The sequence below is a fragment of the Magallana gigas genome, chromosome 3 (assembly GCF_963853765.1).
Source record: "Magallana gigas chromosome 3, xbMagGiga1.1, whole genome shotgun sequence".
Taxonomy (NCBI): Eukaryota; Metazoa; Mollusca; class Bivalvia; order Ostreida; family Ostreidae; genus Magallana; species Magallana gigas.
The window spans coordinates 40,822,176-40,840,221 of record NC_088855.1 but is presented as its reverse complement, the minus strand read 5'-3'; the positions used below and the strand labels follow the sequence as shown (position 1 = coordinate 40,840,221).

Here is an 18,046-nt window from a genome sequence, read left to right as displayed (position 1 = left end):
ATTAAATGAAAATCATACTTTATGATCTTGGATATTCATGGATTCTGTTTTGACACAATATCATATATCATCTGTTAAAAAATTGTATGATAATCATATGTTCATATGTTAATCAATACAATAATATAAAATCAAATATTGCATCCTATCATATTTACAACATATATCATATGATATGACATTGTATTGTGTTATACATTAATGTATTTGATCACATAATACAATATCATAATATATAAAACAATTTAGTATTATATAACAATATCATATGACATAATACATCATAACATTGAAAGATATGATATCATATTGTATAATATAGTATGATATTGTATGATACTGTATCATTTTTGATAAATAATAATATGATATTGTATCATATGATACAATATAATTTGATACAACATTGTATCATATCAAATGATACAATAATATGTGATAAAGTAAAATATTATATAATACAATAATATATTATACATTTTGTATCATATGATACAATAATATATTTTACAATAACATACAATACAATTTCATGTGATAATATAACATATTATAAACCAATATCATATTATACAATATCGTATGATACGATATTATATAATATTACAGTATTATACAATTTCATGTGATATAATTCTATATTACAGAAACTAATATCATATTATACAATATTGTATGATACAATATAATAGAATACACAATATTGTATCATAGGATACAATATTATATTTTGCAATATCTGTAATAGTATCATGTGATAAAATAATAAATTAATTATGCAATATAATATTATACAATATTGTATCATAATATACAATACTATATATAAAGATATCATGATACAATATCATAACATAAAATATCAAAAAAAATTGATACAATATCATATCGTATCATATAACTTTTTAAAATATTACATATGATATTATACTGTATCATATTAAACAATATTGTTTCATACCATACAATACTGTATCATAGGAATCATGTTATATCATTTATCAAAAAACACATCTATCTATCGGGCAAGTTTGAGTGAGGTAGGAGATTTCTCTAGCATCCTTGATAATTGAGATCAGGCTCTGCATCTGAAGCAACCTCTGTGTTTCATTTATAATATAGTTAAATCAACTATGCAAGCTATCATCTATAAAACATGTGACCTGTTCCAAAAAAACTAAACCTCATCCAGCATCCGAAACATTTGGCTGAGATTCAGCATTCAAGCCTGTCAGGTGCATCAGTATACATAAGACGCATCTCCATGCAAGTTTGGTGAAGTTCAGACCAGTAATAACTAAGATATCATCATCAGAGGGCACTAGCAATTAAAACCTTAACCTGCTCCAGCATCTGCAACCTTTGGCTCAGATTCAACATCCATGCCTGTCAGGTGCATCTGTATCATAAGACACACCATCCATTCAAGTTTGGTGAAGTTAGGACCTGTAATAACTAAGATATATTTTTTAGCATCCTTGATAATGGAGATCAAGCTCTTCATCTGAAGCTTCCTCTGTGATTCATTCATATTACAGTTTAATCAACTATCCAAGTTTGAAAAAGTACTATTATCTATTAAACATGTGACCTGTTCCAAAAAACTTAACCATATCCAGCATCTGAAACCTATGGCTCAGACTCAGCATTCAAGCCTGTCAGGTGCATCAGTATCATAAGACGCACCATCCATGGAAGTCTGGTGAAGTTAGGACAAGTAATAACTAAGATATAATCATCAGAGGGCACCTGTTTCAAAAACTTTAACCAGCTCTAAGAACCTTAACCTCCTCCAGCATCCGAAACCTATGGCTCAGATTCAGCATTCAAGCCTGTCTGGTGCATCAGTATCATAAGTCTGGTGAAGTTAGAACAAGTAGTAACTAAGATATAATCATCAGAGGGCACCTGCAACAAAAACTTTAACCTGCTCCAAAAACCTTAACCTCCTTCAGCATCTGTAGCCTATAGCTCAGATTCAGCACCCAAGCCTGCCTGGTGCATCAGTATCATAAGACACACCATCAATGCAAGTTTGGTGAAGTATGGACCAGCAGTAACATAGATATTGCTATCAAAGGGCACCTGCAACAAAAACTTTAACCTGCTCCAAAAACCTTAACCTCCTCCAGCATCCGAAACCTATAGCTCAGATTCAGCACTCAAGCCTGTCGGGTGCATCAGTATCATAAGACACACCATCCATGCAAGTTTGGTGAAGTATGGACCTGCAGTAACTTAGATATTGCTATCAAAGGGCACCTGCAACAAAAACTTTAACCTGGTCCAACAACCTTAACCTCCTCCAGCATCTGAAATTTAGGACTCAGATTCAGCATCCAAGTCTTTCAAGTCCATAAGTAGGTCAAGATGCATCATCCATGCAAGTTTGGTGAAGATAGGACAAGTAATAGCTTAGATACAGGACCTGCAACAAAAACTTTAACCAGGTCCGGACGCCGACGCCGAGGGTATAGCATAAGCTCCCCCTGACTTCGTCTCGGTGAGCTAAAAATTGTGTGTTTAGGGTAACACTGATGAAAAAATTAGGTTAGGTAGGTAGGGATTTTTTTTAATTTTATCATATTTTTTTTTTCATGAATCCTTAGAATATTGCTTGTGTCATATTTAAAAACGGATTTTTTGATAGAAATAATATAAAATTCACAATCGGATAAAAACAGACATCTAAAAATGGTAGGATCGGGGCTTTTTTGTAGGTTAGGTCAGGTTACCCTAAACACACAACTTTTTTTTTTAGGCCTTACCTGACCAAGGCCATTCAGTAATAAAATTTCTTTATGTATTTTAGCTTTTTGCTCTGACCTTCAACTGAAAACAATAACATATAACAAGGAACACATCCTAATGGTAAACAGCTTTCTGGACCAGTCATACCTTTAATCTTGGGTTCCACTGTTATTGTAGTGGCAGGTACTGGTGTGAGGGTGGGGAACAGGCCAGGAGTGGGTGGGGTCACTGGTGCTGGGGTCGGGGTGTCAAAGCATTCTGGAACCTTGCAGCATGGGTCTTTAGGGTCTACAACCAATCGGCAGTTGTTTGGAACATCCAAGTACGTTGGACATCTAGCCAATAAAAATGGTGAAAAAAATTGTAGGTGATTTATCTGCATGTATAACAATTTAAGCACTTTTTAATGGACCACATTTTTATGCAATTCAACTTTTATGAAAACAATTCTTTAATAAACTTAATCATACTTTATGTAATACATGTTCAGGTATCTGAAGAGCATTTTCTTTTAATCAGAAACTCGTTTGTACTGATGACTTAAAACTTCTAAGACATCTGAAGCATTCATATCATAAACAAATGGCATCGTAAATAAAGCTTGTTTGACAAAAATTGACCAGATGTATGATTAAATCATAGACTTTTCCCAAGACATAGACATCTCAGTCCATGTACACACCTTTCTTTGCATCTGTATCTTCCAATGTGCATGTCAATACATTCACACAGAAGTTGACAGCCATCTTCCCATTTCTGGCCTTGTCCATAAGCAATGCCATGGTAGAAGCATGCACCTAGAAAAAATCATTGCTAAGTGAGGAATATTTAGAGTTTACAACATCTTATATAACATGAGGGAAAAAAATTACTAACAAATAATAATGCAACCAGTCATCATGCAAAGTACAGTTAGAAATCCTTGTTGGTAATAGATAATCAAGATTAAAGATTAGAGACCATTCAAGTTCATATCCTGGTTAACTTTTTAACATTGCTGTTTATTACTTAATGGTATATGTTCGTTTAAGAAAAGTAAATTGTTCAAAATCATGAACATAACCATGTTTATGTGTTTAAAATGCATGTGGTATTCAATGTGACATCATTATGAAGTTCACACAGAATTAACTTTTTTGCTATTATAAAGGTCCATTTAGATAAACATATTTGCAAATGGGAATACACTGTATGTAGAATTCAGATGGTTTACACTTACTTCCATTTCCACCTACTCCAATACCAGTGATGATTCCAGACACGGCTGTGGGTACAGGGTTTGGTGTGGGGGGCATGGCAGGTGCAGGGGTCGGGAACAGGTAGGGGGGATAGGTCAGTCCTGGAGCAGGGGTGGGCTGCATACCTGGTGCATAGGTATAGCCAGGTAATGGAGTTATGTACTGGAATGGTGGTATCAAGGTCTGACCTGGACCAAGTGTTACACCTGGTGCAAGAGTGGGCAATCTGAAGGGTGTTGGGAATGCTTGTGGGGCATAGGTCATTCCTGGTGCAGGGGTTGGACGCATATTGGGAGCATATGTTTGCCCTGGTGCTGGTGTCAGATATATGCCTGGAGGAATCAAGGTCTGACCAGGAGCCAGAGTCTGTCCAGGAGCAAGTGTGGGAGGTACAAATGGTGTTGGGAATAGTTCTGGAGCATATGTCAGACCAGGTGCAGGTGTGGGCCTGGCATTTGGAGCATATGTCATACCTGGAGCAGGTGTTAAATATATATGTGGTGGTATGAGAGTTTGTCCTGGGGCAAGGGTCTGACCTGGGGCAAGTGTTGGGAGTTTAAAGGGTGTTGGGAACAGGTATGGTGCATAGGTCTGACCTGGAGCTGGAGTTGGTCGTGCATTTGGAGCATATGTAGCACCAGGATAAGGTGTCAGATAAATTCCTGGTGGTATCAGTGTCTGACCAGGAGCCAGTGTCTGACCAGGAGCAAGTGTTGGCAGTTTATAGGGTGTGGGGAACACATTGGGAGCATAGGTCATGCCTGGGGCGGGTGTGGGTCTGGCATTTGGAGCATAAGTTAAACCTGGTGATGGTGTCAAATAAATTCCAGGTGGAACAAGAGTTTGACCTGGAGCCAGTGTTTGACCAGGAGCCAGTGTGGGTAATTTAAATGGTGTTGGGAATAATTCAGGAGCAAATGTCATACCAGGTGCTGGGGTAGGTCTAGCATTTGGAGCATATGTCATTCCTGGTCCTGGGGTCAGATACATATGAGGGGGAATCAGTGTTTGTCCTGGAGCAAGAGTCTGCCCTGGAGCCAGTGTTGGTGGCATGTAAGGAGTAGGGAACAGATATGGAGCATAGGTCTGTCCTGGAGCAGGAGTTGGTCTTGCATTTGGTGCATATGTCTGATAAGGTCCAGGGGTAAGGTAAATACCTGGAGGTATCAATGTCTGACCTGGAGCTAAAGTCTGACCAGGTGCCAATGTCGGATATATGAATGGTGTCGGGAACAAATACGGAGCATAAGTCTGTCCAGGTGCTGGTGTAGGTCTCTTGTCAGGGGCATATGTCAATCCAGGTGCTGGAGTTAAGTAAAAGTGTGGAATTAGCGTTTGACCTGGAGCAAGAGTCTGTCCTGGAGCTAATGTTGGTGGCATGTATGGTGTGGGGAACACATGTGGGGCATATGTCATACCTGGTCCTGGTGTTGGTCTCTTATCTGGAGCATAAGTGTAACCAGGGGCTGGTGTCAAATAGATACCTGGGGGAACCAAAGTTTGACCTGGTGCAAGTGTTTGTCCTGGGGCAAGAGTTGGCAGTTTAAATGGTGTTGGAAACAAATTTGGAGCATAAGTTTGGCCAGGAGCTGGAGTTGGTCTCATATTTGGAGCATATGTCATGCCTGGTGCTGGAGTCAGATACATTGGTGGGATCAAGGTCTGACCTGGAGCAAGTGTTTGTCCGGGAGCAAGTGTTGGTGGCATGTAAGGAGTTGGGAACACATATGGCGCATAGGTCAGTCCTGGGGCAGGGGTTGGTCTAGCATTGGGAGCATAGGTTTGACCAGGAGATGGGGTCAAATAGATTCCTGGAGGAATCAAAGTTTGACTTGGTGCTAGTGTTTGTCCTGGTGCAAGAGTGGGCAGTTTAAAGGGTGTTGGGAAAACATTAGGAGCATAAGTTTGTCCTGGTGCAGGTGTTGGAAGCATGTTTGGAGCATATGTTTGATAAGGTCCTGGGGTCAGGTACATTCCTGGAGGAATAAGGGTCTGTCCTGGTGCTAAAGTTTGTCCTGGAGCCAATGTTGGTGGCATGTAAGGAGTTGGGAAAAGATATGGGGCATATGTCTGTCCTGGGCCAGGAGTTGGTCTAGCATTTGGTGCATATGTGGAGAAGGGTGCAGGTGTCAAGAAAATGCCTGGAGGCACCAATGTCTGTCCTGGAGCCAGAGTCTGTCCAGGAGCAAGTGTTGGAAGTTTGAATGGAGTTGGGAACAACTCAGGTCTGTACGTCAGTCCTGGTGCTGGAGTTGGGTGTGCATTAGGAGCATATGTCATTCCAGGAGCGGGTGTAAGATACATTGGTGGAACCAAAGTCTGTCCTGGGGCTAGGGTCTGTCCAGGAGCAAGGGTAGGTGGCATGTACGGAGTGGGGAATACATGTGGGGCATATGTCATACCTGGTCCTGGTGTGGGTTGATAACCTGGGGCATAGGTCTGATATGGACCAGGGGTCAGATAAATGCCTGGTGGAATGAGAGTTTGTCCTGGAGCCAAAGTCTGCCCTGGGGCAAGTGTTGGTAGTTTAAATGGTGTAGGGAATAATTCTGGAGCATATGTCTGTCCTGGGGCTGGAGTAGGATGCTTATCAGGAGCATATGTTAATCCTGGGCCTGGTGTAAGATATATGTGTGGGATCAATGTTTGACCTGGAGCTAAAGTTTGGCCTGGTGCCAATGTTGGAGGTTTGTATGGTGTTGGGAACACGTGTGGGGCATATGTCTGTCCAGGAGCTGGTGTGGGTCTAGCATAGGGTGCATAAGTTGAGCCTGGTGCTGGAGTTAAGAATATGCCTGGTGGAATAAGTGTCTGGCCAGGAGCCAAAGTTTTCCCTGGTGCCAAAGTTGGGAGCTTGTATGGTGTAGGGAACAATTCTGGTGCATAAGTTTGACCTGGTGCAGGTGTTGGATGTGCGTTAGGAGCATAAGTCATTCCTGGAGCTGGGGTCAGATAGAAATGTGGTGGAACTAAAGTCTGACCTGGAGCTAGGGTCTGTCCTGGGGCCAGAGTTGGTGGCATGTATGGAGTTGGGAATAGATATGGAGCATAAGTTAACCCTGGTCCAGGAGTTGGCCTCTGGTCTGGTGCATAAGTTAATCCTGGAGCTGGAGTAAGATAAAGCTGTGGAGGCACAAAGGTTAAGCCTGGATAAATTGGCATTCCAGGTGAAAGTGTTGGCAAAATGAGTGGAGTGGGAAACACTTGCGGAGCATATGTCTGACCAGGTCCTGGTGTAGGTCTAGCATTTGGAGCATAAGTTGATCCTGGAGCTGGGGTGAGATAAATTCCAGGAGGAACAAGAGTCTGACCTGGAGCAATTGTCTGACCTGGAGCAAGGGTTGGAAGCTTGAATGGAGTTGGGAAAAGTTCTGGGGCATAAGTCATTCCAGGTCCTGGGGTTGGTCTCTGATCTGGAGCATATGTCAGACCAGGTCCAGGAGTTATGTAAAAGTGTGGAATCAAAGTCTGTCCTGGAGCTAGTGTCTGGCCAGGTGCAAGTGTGGGTAAATAGAAAGGAGTTGGGAACAGTTCTGGAGCATAAGTCAATCCTGGGCCAGGTGTTGGATGTGCATTAGGAGCGTATGTCATTCCTGGTGCAGGGGTTAGATAAAACCTTGGTGGAATAAGTGTCTGACCAGGGGCTAGTGTTTGTCCTGGTGCAAGGGTAGGTAGTTTAAAAGGAGTTGGGAACACATGTGGAGCATATGTTTGTCCTGGTGCAGGTGTAGGTCTAGCATTTGGTGCATAGGTTGAGCCAGGTGCAGGAGTTAAATATATACCTGGGGGAACTAGAGTCTGTCCTGGAGCCAATGTCTGTCCTGGTGCAAGAGTTGGAAGTTTGTATGGAGTTGGGAATAATTCTGGTGCATATGTTTGGCCTGGAGCTGGAGTAGGTCTCATATTTGGTGCATATGTTTGGCCTGGAGCCGGTGTGAGGTACATATGAGGGGGAACTAAAGTCTGTCCTGGTGCTAATGTTTGTCCAGGAGCCAGTGTTGGAGGCATGTATGGTGTTGGAAACACATTTGGAGCGTATGTCATACCCGGTCCTGGTGTGGGTCTTGCATTTGGAGCATAAGTGGAAAATGGTGCTGGTGTTAGGTAGATTCCTGGAGGAACCAAAGTCTGTCCTGGAGCAAGAGTTTGTCCGGGGGCAAGAGTGGGAAGTTTAAAGGGTGTTGGGAAAAGATTGGGAGCATATGTCTGTCCAGGTGCTGGTGTAGGCCTCATGTTTGGAGCATAAGTCATTCCTGGTCCTGGGGTAAGATAATAATGAGGAGGCACCAAAGTTTGACCAGGAGCTAAAGTTTGACCTGGGGCCAATGTTGGTGGCATGTAAGGTGTTGGGAACACATGTGGGGCATATGTTTGTCCAGGGGCTGGTGTTGGTTGCAACCAGGGTGCATAAGTCTGATAAGGTCCTGGAGTAAGGTATATTCCTGGTGGAATCAAAGTCTGACCTGGTGCAAGTGTTTGTCCTGGGGCAAGAGTTGGCAGTTTAAATGGTGTTGGAAACAAATTTGGAGCATAAGTTTGGCCAGGAGCTGGAGTTGGTCTCATATTTGGAGCATATGTCATGCCTGGTGCTGGAGTCAGATACATTGGTGGGATCAAGGTCTGACCTGGAGCAAGTGTTTGTCCGGGAGCAAGTGTTGGTGGCATGTAAGGAGTTGGGAACACATATGGCGCATAGGTCAGTCCTGGGGCAGGGGTTGGTCTAGCATTGGGAGCATAGGTTTGACCAGGAGATGGGGTCAAATAGATTCCTGGAGGAATCAAAGTTTGACTTGGTGCTAGTGTTTGTCCTGGGGCAAGAGTGGGCAGTTTAAAGGGTGTTGGGAAAACATTAGGAGCATAAGTTTGTCCTGGTGCAGGTGTTGGAAGCATGTTTGGAGCATATGTTTGATAAGGTCCTGGGGTCAGGTACATTCCTGGAGGAATAAGGGTCTGTCCTGGTGCTAAAGTTTGTCCTGGAGCCAATGTTGGTGGCATGTAAGGAGTTGGGAAAAGATATGGGGCATATGTCTGTCCTGGGCCAGGAGTTGGTCTAGCATTTGGTGCATATGTGGAGAAAGGTGCAGGTGTCAAGAAAATGCCTGGAGGAACCAATGTCTGTCCTGGAGCCAGAGTCTGTCCAGGAGCAAGTGTTGGAAGTTTGAATGGAGTTGGAAACAACTCAGGTCTGTACGTCAGTCCTGGTGCTGGAGTTGGGTGTGCATTAGGAGCATATGTCATTCCAGGAGCGGGTGTAAGATACATTGGTGGAACCAAAGTCTGTCCTGGGGCTAGGGTCTGTCCAGGAGCAAGGGTAGGTGGCATGTACGGAGTGGGGAATACATGTGGGGCATATGTCATACCTGGTCCTGGTGTGGGTTGATAACCTGGGGCATAGGTCTGATATGGACCAGGGGTCAGATAAATTCCTGGAGGAATGAGAGTTTGTCCTGGAGCCAAAGTCTGCCCTGGGGCAAGTGTTGGTGGTTTGTATGGTGTAGGGAATAATCCTGGGGCATATGTCATTCCTGGGGCAGGGGTTGGGAGTTTATCAGGAGCATATGTCATACCTGGAGCTGGGGTCAAATAAAACTGGGGGATCAATGTTTGACCTGGAGCTAAAGTTTGGCCTGGTGCCAATGTTGGGGGTTTGTATGGTGTTGGGAACACGTGTGGGGCATATGTCTGTCCAGGAGCTGGTGTGGGTCGCAGGTTAGGAGCATAAGTTTGACCAGGTGAAGGGGTAAGGAAGATCCCAGGGGGGATCAGAGTTTGACCTGGAGCTAGTGTCTGTCCTGGGGCTAGTGTTGGGAGCTTGTATGGTGTAGGGAACAATTCAGGAGCATATGTTTGTCCTGGAGCAGGAGTTGGTCTTTGGTCAGGAGCATAAGTCATACCTGGGGCCGGGGTCAGATAAAAGGGTGGAATTAGGGTCTGGCCTGGTGCAAGAGTTTGTCCTGGTGCCAATGTTGGCAACAAGAAAGGAGTGGGGAAGACATTGGGAGCATAGGTCATTCCTGGGGCAGGAGTAGGTCTTGCATTTGGTGCATATGTTAACCCTGGGGCGGGAGTCAAATAAATTCCAGGTGGAACTAAAGTTTGTCCTGGTGCTAAAGTTTGACCTGGGGCTAAAGTGGGTAATTTAAATGGTGTAGGGAATAATTCTGGGGCATATGTAAGGCCAGGACCCGGGGTGGGGCGCTGGTCAGGAGCATAGGTCAGACCAGGACCTGGTGTGATGTAGAAATGTGGGGGTATGAAAGTCTGGCCTGGAATTACAGGCATCCCAGGGGATGCTGTTGGGGGGACAAATGGAGATGGGGGAATGGTCTGGGGGGATGGAGTGGGGGGTGGTGTAGGAGCACTGGTTGGACTGCAGAGTGGTCTTTTGCAGCAAGGGTCTCTAGGATCTGTCTCCATGGGACAATCTGCTGGCAAATTATCATATCTTGGGCATCTAAACAAAATGTAATACACCAATAAATTGTTACTCCAAAAGTTAAATTCTTGCAAGAATATCAAAATACCTGGATGAAAAATTTAATTGGTAAAAATCACTCACTTTTAAAAAATATTCATCTCATTGCAAAAAATTGATATTAAAAGTGCTAATTTGAATTAACACCCATACACACCTGTCATTACACCTGTAGTAACCTTTTTCTGCATCTTCACAGGTACAGGTTAGATCACAACCATCGGCCCATGATTCTCCCTCCTTAAACAAAGCCCCATTGTACACACAATCTACAGTACAAAAGGAGGGTAATTTACACTTCCAATTAACGATAACGTGCTTGCAGGCAAGCACTGCGAGCTCTAACAACAATGCCTGGACTAAAAGAAAATTTGAACTATTGCACCTTTTGACGTTCTGAATTTTTAGTCATCAGAACATACCCACAATTCCATGTACGGTAAATTGCATATGGCTACCAATGTCATGTTCTGGCGAGAATAGGTAAGTGTAAGGTAAGTGTATCTTAAGATTGTTATGCATTTAAAATCTTTCTTTCATTTCCTTTTTTCCTTATTTTTGAAAAAAATCATCTTTAACTGAAAATTCATATTGTAGGCTTTGAATATACATAGCAGAATTAAGGATAATCCCTGATACTTGTAATACTCCTAAATTTTTTTGTATCTGTCATTTGTACTTTATGCTCATCGAATAAGCTACCAGTAATTTAGATTGCTATAATGAAAATTGAGTTTCCAGATGGGACTCACGGGGAACAGGTTTTGGTGTAACCCCTGGACTTGGAGCCACTGTAATCTTGGTAGGATCACAGACTCGCTTCATGCAACATGGATTCAAAATGTCCCTCTCTAAATGGCAATTGTCATCCAACTTGGAGAACTGGGGGCACCTAAAACAGCCAAGAACATTCTTAAGACATAGATAGTTTTACATTTTTAGCAAACTGAAACATCCGCTTAAAAGCTTCAGGAAGAAAACATTAAAAAATGGAAACAAAATTAGCATGTGCATGTATTAGTCATTTCACACCTGTCTGTCAATTGTCATAAGCATTTCACTTCTGACCCTTGCCTATCTTAGGTATTGGTGGGACTAGAAAGTGGTCCATTTTAATAAAAATAGTTCCTTGACTTAAAGGATGGGCTTACAAGTTATATGAAACATTTTGGCTTAAAATGCTTAACCGGTCAGAGGAGGGATTGTAATTTTTGAAAGATACTAACAAACTTAAAATATCTAAGAAAGAAAATTTAAACATGGTCTTGTGAACATTCCTTATCTTTAATCATTTTCAGTTTTTATATATTGACACATTTTGCACAAAATAAAACTGACAGTCTATAAATATTTACTTAGAAAACAAAAATTTTGATGAGCTGTTTAAAATTAAAGTGTCCCTTTTTGCTTAACAATAACTTTAGCAAAAGCAATGTCTCTTAAAGTTCTCCGGTGTATGCTAAAGATGTTTAAAAAAGAGCATAATCATAAAAATGTTTAAGATATGCTAACCTCTCTGTGCACTGGTAGATTCCTGCCTTAGCATCAACACACACACAGTTATAATCACAGCCGTCTGTCCACTTCTGATCCTGTTGATATTGCTTTCCTTTGTAAACACAAACTTCTGCAAAGAAAAAAATTAAAAATCTCTAAATATCCTTTTAGACTGTTTTCCTCTCTCAAACTACCACAAAGTTGGATATAAAAAATAAAACAACTTGTTCAAGACATACCTGGTAATGTCGGAGCAGGAGTGGGTGTGGCAACATTGGACCCTGGGGTGGGGGATGCTGTGGGGCTGAGGCTAGGTGCAGGGGTGGGGATAACACTTCCACCACTGATGGTTCCTGGCACAGCTACCCCATTACAATAGGGCACCTTGCAGCAGATCGGGTCCTTGGGGTCAGGCTGCATAGTGCAGGTGGAGGCCACAGGAGGATAGGTTGGACATCTGAAGTTTTAATTAGAGAGAAATAATTCAGTCTCTGTTCAAGACATTTAACCAAGTCCTGAGTAAGTGGTATATATAAAATTTCAAGCACTAAAAATAGAAAAAACTTTTGTTGTAATACCTAACTAAAACAGAAATTTGAAATGAGATATTAAACTTTACCATAGTATTACAAAGTGATAAACATGTTATATAAGTGTTATATTGGTATTTTTTCCATGACGTTTTATAGGAACAAAAATTTATAGGAAAAAGGATGCTTTGTGAAGCCTTTAATACCAGTAGCATTTTAAAAAATTGATAATAATTACTAATAGTTTCATTTAAGCATTTTGTCACTTTTGATAAAGGTAAACCCAATAATTACAGTACATGTTTGATCAGACAATGAAGTTACAATATACATGTATAAACATGTATATATGAGCAAAGAATAATTGATTGTAAAAAGATAGCCCCTACCTTTGGCTACATCTATAGACTCCTTTCTTTCCATCTTCACAGATACATGAGAAGTCACAGCCATCATACCACTTCTGTCCCGTGGTGTATGACTGGCCCTTGTACATGCACACATCTGGTACAAAAAAACAAATCAATACAATAATCATGTAGATAATGGTAAATCTAAAAGTTATTTGTAGAATATTTTTGTATTATTTCCAGCATAAATCATCCTATTTCACCTTCATTTTCCAAATATAGCAATTACTTAAAAAAAAAAAAAATAAGCAATGAGAGCAATTACTTCAAAATCTGTGTTAAAGTTAACAGAACCCACCTTTCGGCTGGGGTGCTTGTGTTGGCAGCTGGGGCTGAAGAGTGGGTCCTCCAGGCAGGGCTGGGGTGGGGGCTATAGGGGTGAGGTTAGGAGCTAGCGTGGGGGAGTCACAGTTTGGCACTTTACAACAAGGGTTGGAGGGATCTTTGGTCAGGATGCACCCTGCTGGCAAACTGAGGTATTTCTGGCACCTTGAAAATAAAACAGCTCAAACTGCATAAACTTCAGTATGGATTCTTTGTTAATACATGTATATCTTGGTCTTATTTATTCTTTCATTTATAATCATATTTTCTGAGTTTTTATGAGTTTAAAAAGTTAAAATTCTGTGCTTTTTAAAATTCATTCTTCCCCATTGTGCATCTTGCTTTTGCCAGTGTGAACTTAAATTTTGATTCTGCTTTACAAGTTCAATCATGTACTTTACAAAGTACATACATAGTAACCAATATTCCTTTTCATGCTTTATCTATGATAATGAACAGCTTTATTAATACTTTTCTGTGCACTCATATTTTCCCATGGCAGCATCCACACATTTACAGTTGTATTCACAACCGTCTTCCCACGTCTGGTTCTGTATGTATCTCATGCCCTTGTACTCGCAGAAATCTGCAAGAAAAGGCAAACATTGCAACAGCTATGGAACAAAAAATGCTCATGTAAAATAAATTTCATCACCATGAATCAAGAAAATCTTCAGCTTTAAATTGTAAACACACATTCTAACTAGGAGAAAAATATAATTCTCGATGAATTTCAAACAGATGTGGAAGTTCACATAAGTGTTATTCTGGAGATAAAATACTAGTAAAGGGAACTGTACACACCATGTTCTGGACTTAAAAATAAAAAAAATATACAATGAATTTGATTTTTTTCTTTCATACTTACTATAAAGTTTAGGTGCAAGGGTCGGTCCACCAGGGATGGGAGCTGGGGTTGGGATGTTAAAGATTCCACTGATCACTCCAGGGGCGGCTGTGGGGATCTTGTTGGGATCGGTGATGTTACACTTCGGGGCCAAGCAGCAGGGGTCATTGGGGTCGGACGCAAGTTTACATTCAGCTGGCAGGTTATCGTATTTGGGACACCTATTAAGTCACAGAATTCATGTTCATTTTGATAAATTTTAAAGCTTTCTTTCTAAATAAAATTGATAGTGCATATATTTAGCTTTAGCACAGTGGCTGTAAGGACAATCTACCTGTCATTACAGATGTAAAGTCCACGGGAAGCATCGTCACATCTGCATCGGAACTGACATCCATCATCCCATGTCTGGCCTTGAACGTAGGTTGCACCCTGGTATACACAGTACCCTTAATAAACAAGGCCAGTTATTAATCACTTATGAACTATTTTCAACCAGCAAGGTTATTAATCATCTAAGAATTATTTCAAATCAGCAAGGCATCATAATATGATAAACGATCAATGAAATGTACAGATTTACAAAGGAATGAAAACAATCAGCTATAAGATCTTGCATCTTTGTTAAACCAAATTTTCCTTTGAATTTTAGTCAATTACCTAATGGGACTGTCTTGTTTAGCTTCCATGGCATGTTATAAACATGAATACAGACACATGAAACTGTCTAGCAAATTAAATGTGTGTGTTCTTTTCATATCAATTTCCTTGAACCAGATGAGTGTATAAATTCATCAGAGACACAACTGTTTGTTTAATTTAATACATGAGTTTGAGCCATACTCTGATCAGGTGCTAGGGTGGGGATGACATCTGGCTTGCTGGTAGGTCCTGTCCCAGAGATGCTGGCTGTGGTGGCTGAGAAGTCACACTGGGGTTTCTTACAGCACGGATTGGAGAAATCACTGACCAGCTGACAGTTGGGGGGTAGGTTGGTGTACTTGGGGCACCTGTCAAGATATCGGACACTCCTTATTTCTCTTACAATGGTTCAACAATAATCAGGAATGAATAGGTTGTTTTTACTACATTAAACTTTTGAAAGAGTTGCTTCCCATGCCCATCAAACTGGTGTAAAGACGAAGAGTTGTTTTCATTTTATTCAAATCTGTAAGAATTTTTTCATTGTCATTTTATCTCACTATAAAATAGTAATATTGATACAGTTGTACATGGGTACATAAAGAAAATTTTCAAGCTATTGACCTACAGTGAGTGACTACCAATAAAAATAATGATCCACAGATACAATCTTTATCATAATTTGAGATTTTTAATGTGTTATCTATTCTGCTCACCCCACTTTCTCTTACTTTTACAATAAGATTCTAGATTGACAGTATAATCACAGACTCACTTGTCTGTACACTGGTACAGTCCCTGCATGGCATCTGTACACACACAGTTCAACTCACAGCCATCCTCCCATCGCTGGTCCTGACTGTACAACACACCTTTGTACACGCACTGACCTACAATATTTGCAGCATTCGATGTAGCACAGTTGTTTCTAATACCATTTTACTTCAATTAAATTTTATTTTTGGCCATTTTAAGATCATAAAAAAGACATGCAGAAATTTTCTCCATAATCATATGCTGTGAAAAAATTCCTCTTAAAATTAGGAAAAAAGACATATGTAAGCTTTACAGATTGACTTCGTAAAATTTTCAACAAACTAAAAAAAAAACCCAGATATGTTTTTAATCTTTACCTTTTTCAGTGAAAATCAAAAACATGTCATATATATATATTGGAATAAAAGTTCCTCATCACAGACATTAATACAAACCATTGCGTCCATCAACTCCTGAGTATACACCGGACGGGGCAGGGGTCGGCACTTGGTTGGTTGAGGTGTTGTTTTGAGGACACTGAGGAATCTGACAACAGGTGGGGTCATCAGGGTCAGTCACAAACTTGCAGGTAGGGGGAATGTTAGCATAGGAGGGACATCTGGCAAGGATACATATTATAGTTAATATAAAAGACTTAAAAAACAAATAGTCATTTTTTGTACAATAAAGTTAACTCAATCTAGAACACTGTTTAACATATTGCCCCTAACAATAATTGCATTCTGATAATAAAAAAAAAGATCAACATGTTACAAAACACTGAAGCATTCACTTCCACGTATAATCACAACACACTACTGGCATCTGAGCATTCCCCACCTCTCAATGCATCTGTATTTCCCTCCCAAAGCATCCTCACAGGTACACTTGTAGCTACAGCCATCATACCAAGACTGTCCTTGTTGGTAGTGCTGTCCGTGGTATTCACAGTAGTCTAAAACATTGACGGTTCAAGCAACATTGACAAGTGATAATCATGCTATATTAATACATTTGATTTTTTTTTAAACGGCATGATATTTTTTAAATCAACTTCATACTTTACATTTGCTGTTATTTCTGAAAAAAAATTATTGGTTTCTACCTGTTTTGGGGATAGGTGTGGTGATTTCTCCCACGTTGGTTATGTAATTGACAGGGAAGACACATTTGGGTCGCTGACAACAAGGATTATCAGGATCGTTTTCAAGGAAACAGTAGGGCTGGGGAAGGTTGTCATATCTTACACACCTGTGAGATTCAGAATAGACATGCTACACTTAGACACTTGTTCTTTGGATCTTTGTAATAGACAAATGAATATAAAAACAAATAAAGATCTATTCATAACATATACAAAGAAAGCAATCTAGATGCATTTTCTGACAATGAAAGATTGCTTAAATTTAAGATAAGGTATGAAGAGTAGGTCTTTATACAACTGTTTTGTGTATTAAATAATAATAAGCAACAATATATACAATGTACTAAATGTACTTATATCAATATTGAGCCCTTTTTTCAATTTTATTTCTAAAAAATTAGAAACCACATAATGCCCAAAAAATAACCCTGCCAGCAAAAGAAAATATTTATCAAGCATTTGAATTTACATGTCAACATCAAAGCACAAATTATTATAAATATGCATGTACAGACTCACTTTTCAAAACATCTGTATTTTCCAATCCTGGAATCCTCACATACACAAGTAAATGTACACCCATCATCCCATCTCTGCGACTGTGTGTATTGTTTTCCCTTGTACACGCAGTAACCTGTGGACACAGATGCACATTTGTCAAACAGTTTCATGTTCAGAAAAAGAATTGTTGCAATTCGTATGTCCTACAACCCTTCACCTTCACTTACCAATTCCTCCTGTTATGTTTGATTGAACTGTGGGGGGAACGGGCGTGAACCCAGTCTGGAAGAGAGCCACTGTGGCAGTGTACTGTGTGTTGTTTAACAGGTCAGAGCTGGTGGGAGGTTCCACCACTCCTTTACCGGTCACAGCGGGAGCGAAAGCGGGGATAGGGACATAGGTCTGGCCAGTGATAGGATCGTAGTGGCAGACCGGTTTGCGGCAGCAGGGGTCGTTAGGGTCAGCCTCCATATGACAGGACGTGGGAATCTGAGCATAGCTTGGACATCTAAGAAAACAATGGTAAAATAATACGTAAACTACATACTTTCACAATACTGATAAATTTTCTATAAACTAACATACTCTTTACAGGACTAAATATGATGAAATATAATGCAAGATGGATCTGGGGAAATTAACAACAAAATTACTTTATATATAAGTTTACTTTACACATACATGCATATGGCATCATAGAGTTAACCTTACTTTTGTCTGCAAGTATAAGCTCCAGTACTTTCATCAGTACAAATACAAGAAAATTCACATCCATCTTCCCAAGTCTGATCCTTGACATATAATTTTCCTTTGTACAAGCATCCATCTGCAATATATCAATAACTGTGCAGGAAAAATTTGATAACATGAAATCTGACATTAACTTCTTAAAGAACAGAAATTATTAAATTATTTGTCAAATTTGAACAAG

General features: G+C 40.3%; 1 protein-coding gene across 2 annotated transcripts in view; it reads right to left on the bottom strand.

The window, feature by feature from the left end:
* The window catches only part of LOC105329380 (uncharacterized), a 52,212-nt gene that overhangs the window by 24,909 nt on the left and 9,257 nt on the right, over positions 1-18,046 (bottom strand). For both annotated transcript variants that reach the window (XM_034443379.2, XM_066079776.1), the window contains exons 16-35: positions 17,827-17,941; positions 17,343-17,623; positions 17,134-17,248; positions 16,576-16,721; positions 16,311-16,425; positions 15,926-16,089; positions 15,490-15,604; positions 14,916-15,082; positions 14,407-14,521; positions 14,094-14,293; positions 13,697-13,811; positions 13,200-13,390; positions 12,881-12,995; positions 12,201-12,418; positions 11,977-12,091; positions 11,217-11,356; positions 10,622-10,733; positions 3,971-10,443; positions 3,434-3,548; positions 2,899-3,086 (exon numbers count right to left, since the gene is read on the bottom strand). In XM_034443379.2, the coding sequence (XP_034299270.2) occupies positions 2,899-3,086; positions 3,434-3,548; positions 3,971-10,443; positions 10,622-10,733; positions 11,217-11,356; positions 11,977-12,091; positions 12,201-12,418; positions 12,881-12,995; positions 13,200-13,390; positions 13,697-13,811; positions 14,094-14,293; positions 14,407-14,521; positions 14,916-15,082; positions 15,490-15,604; positions 15,926-16,089; positions 16,311-16,425; positions 16,576-16,721; positions 17,134-17,248; positions 17,343-17,623; positions 17,827-17,941 (9,315 nt within the window). The remainder of the gene's footprint in view (positions 1-2,898; positions 3,087-3,433; positions 3,549-3,970; positions 10,444-10,621; positions 10,734-11,216; positions 11,357-11,976; positions 12,092-12,200; positions 12,419-12,880; positions 12,996-13,199; positions 13,391-13,696; positions 13,812-14,093; positions 14,294-14,406; positions 14,522-14,915; positions 15,083-15,489; positions 15,605-15,925; positions 16,090-16,310; positions 16,426-16,575; positions 16,722-17,133; positions 17,249-17,342; positions 17,624-17,826; positions 17,942-18,046) is intronic.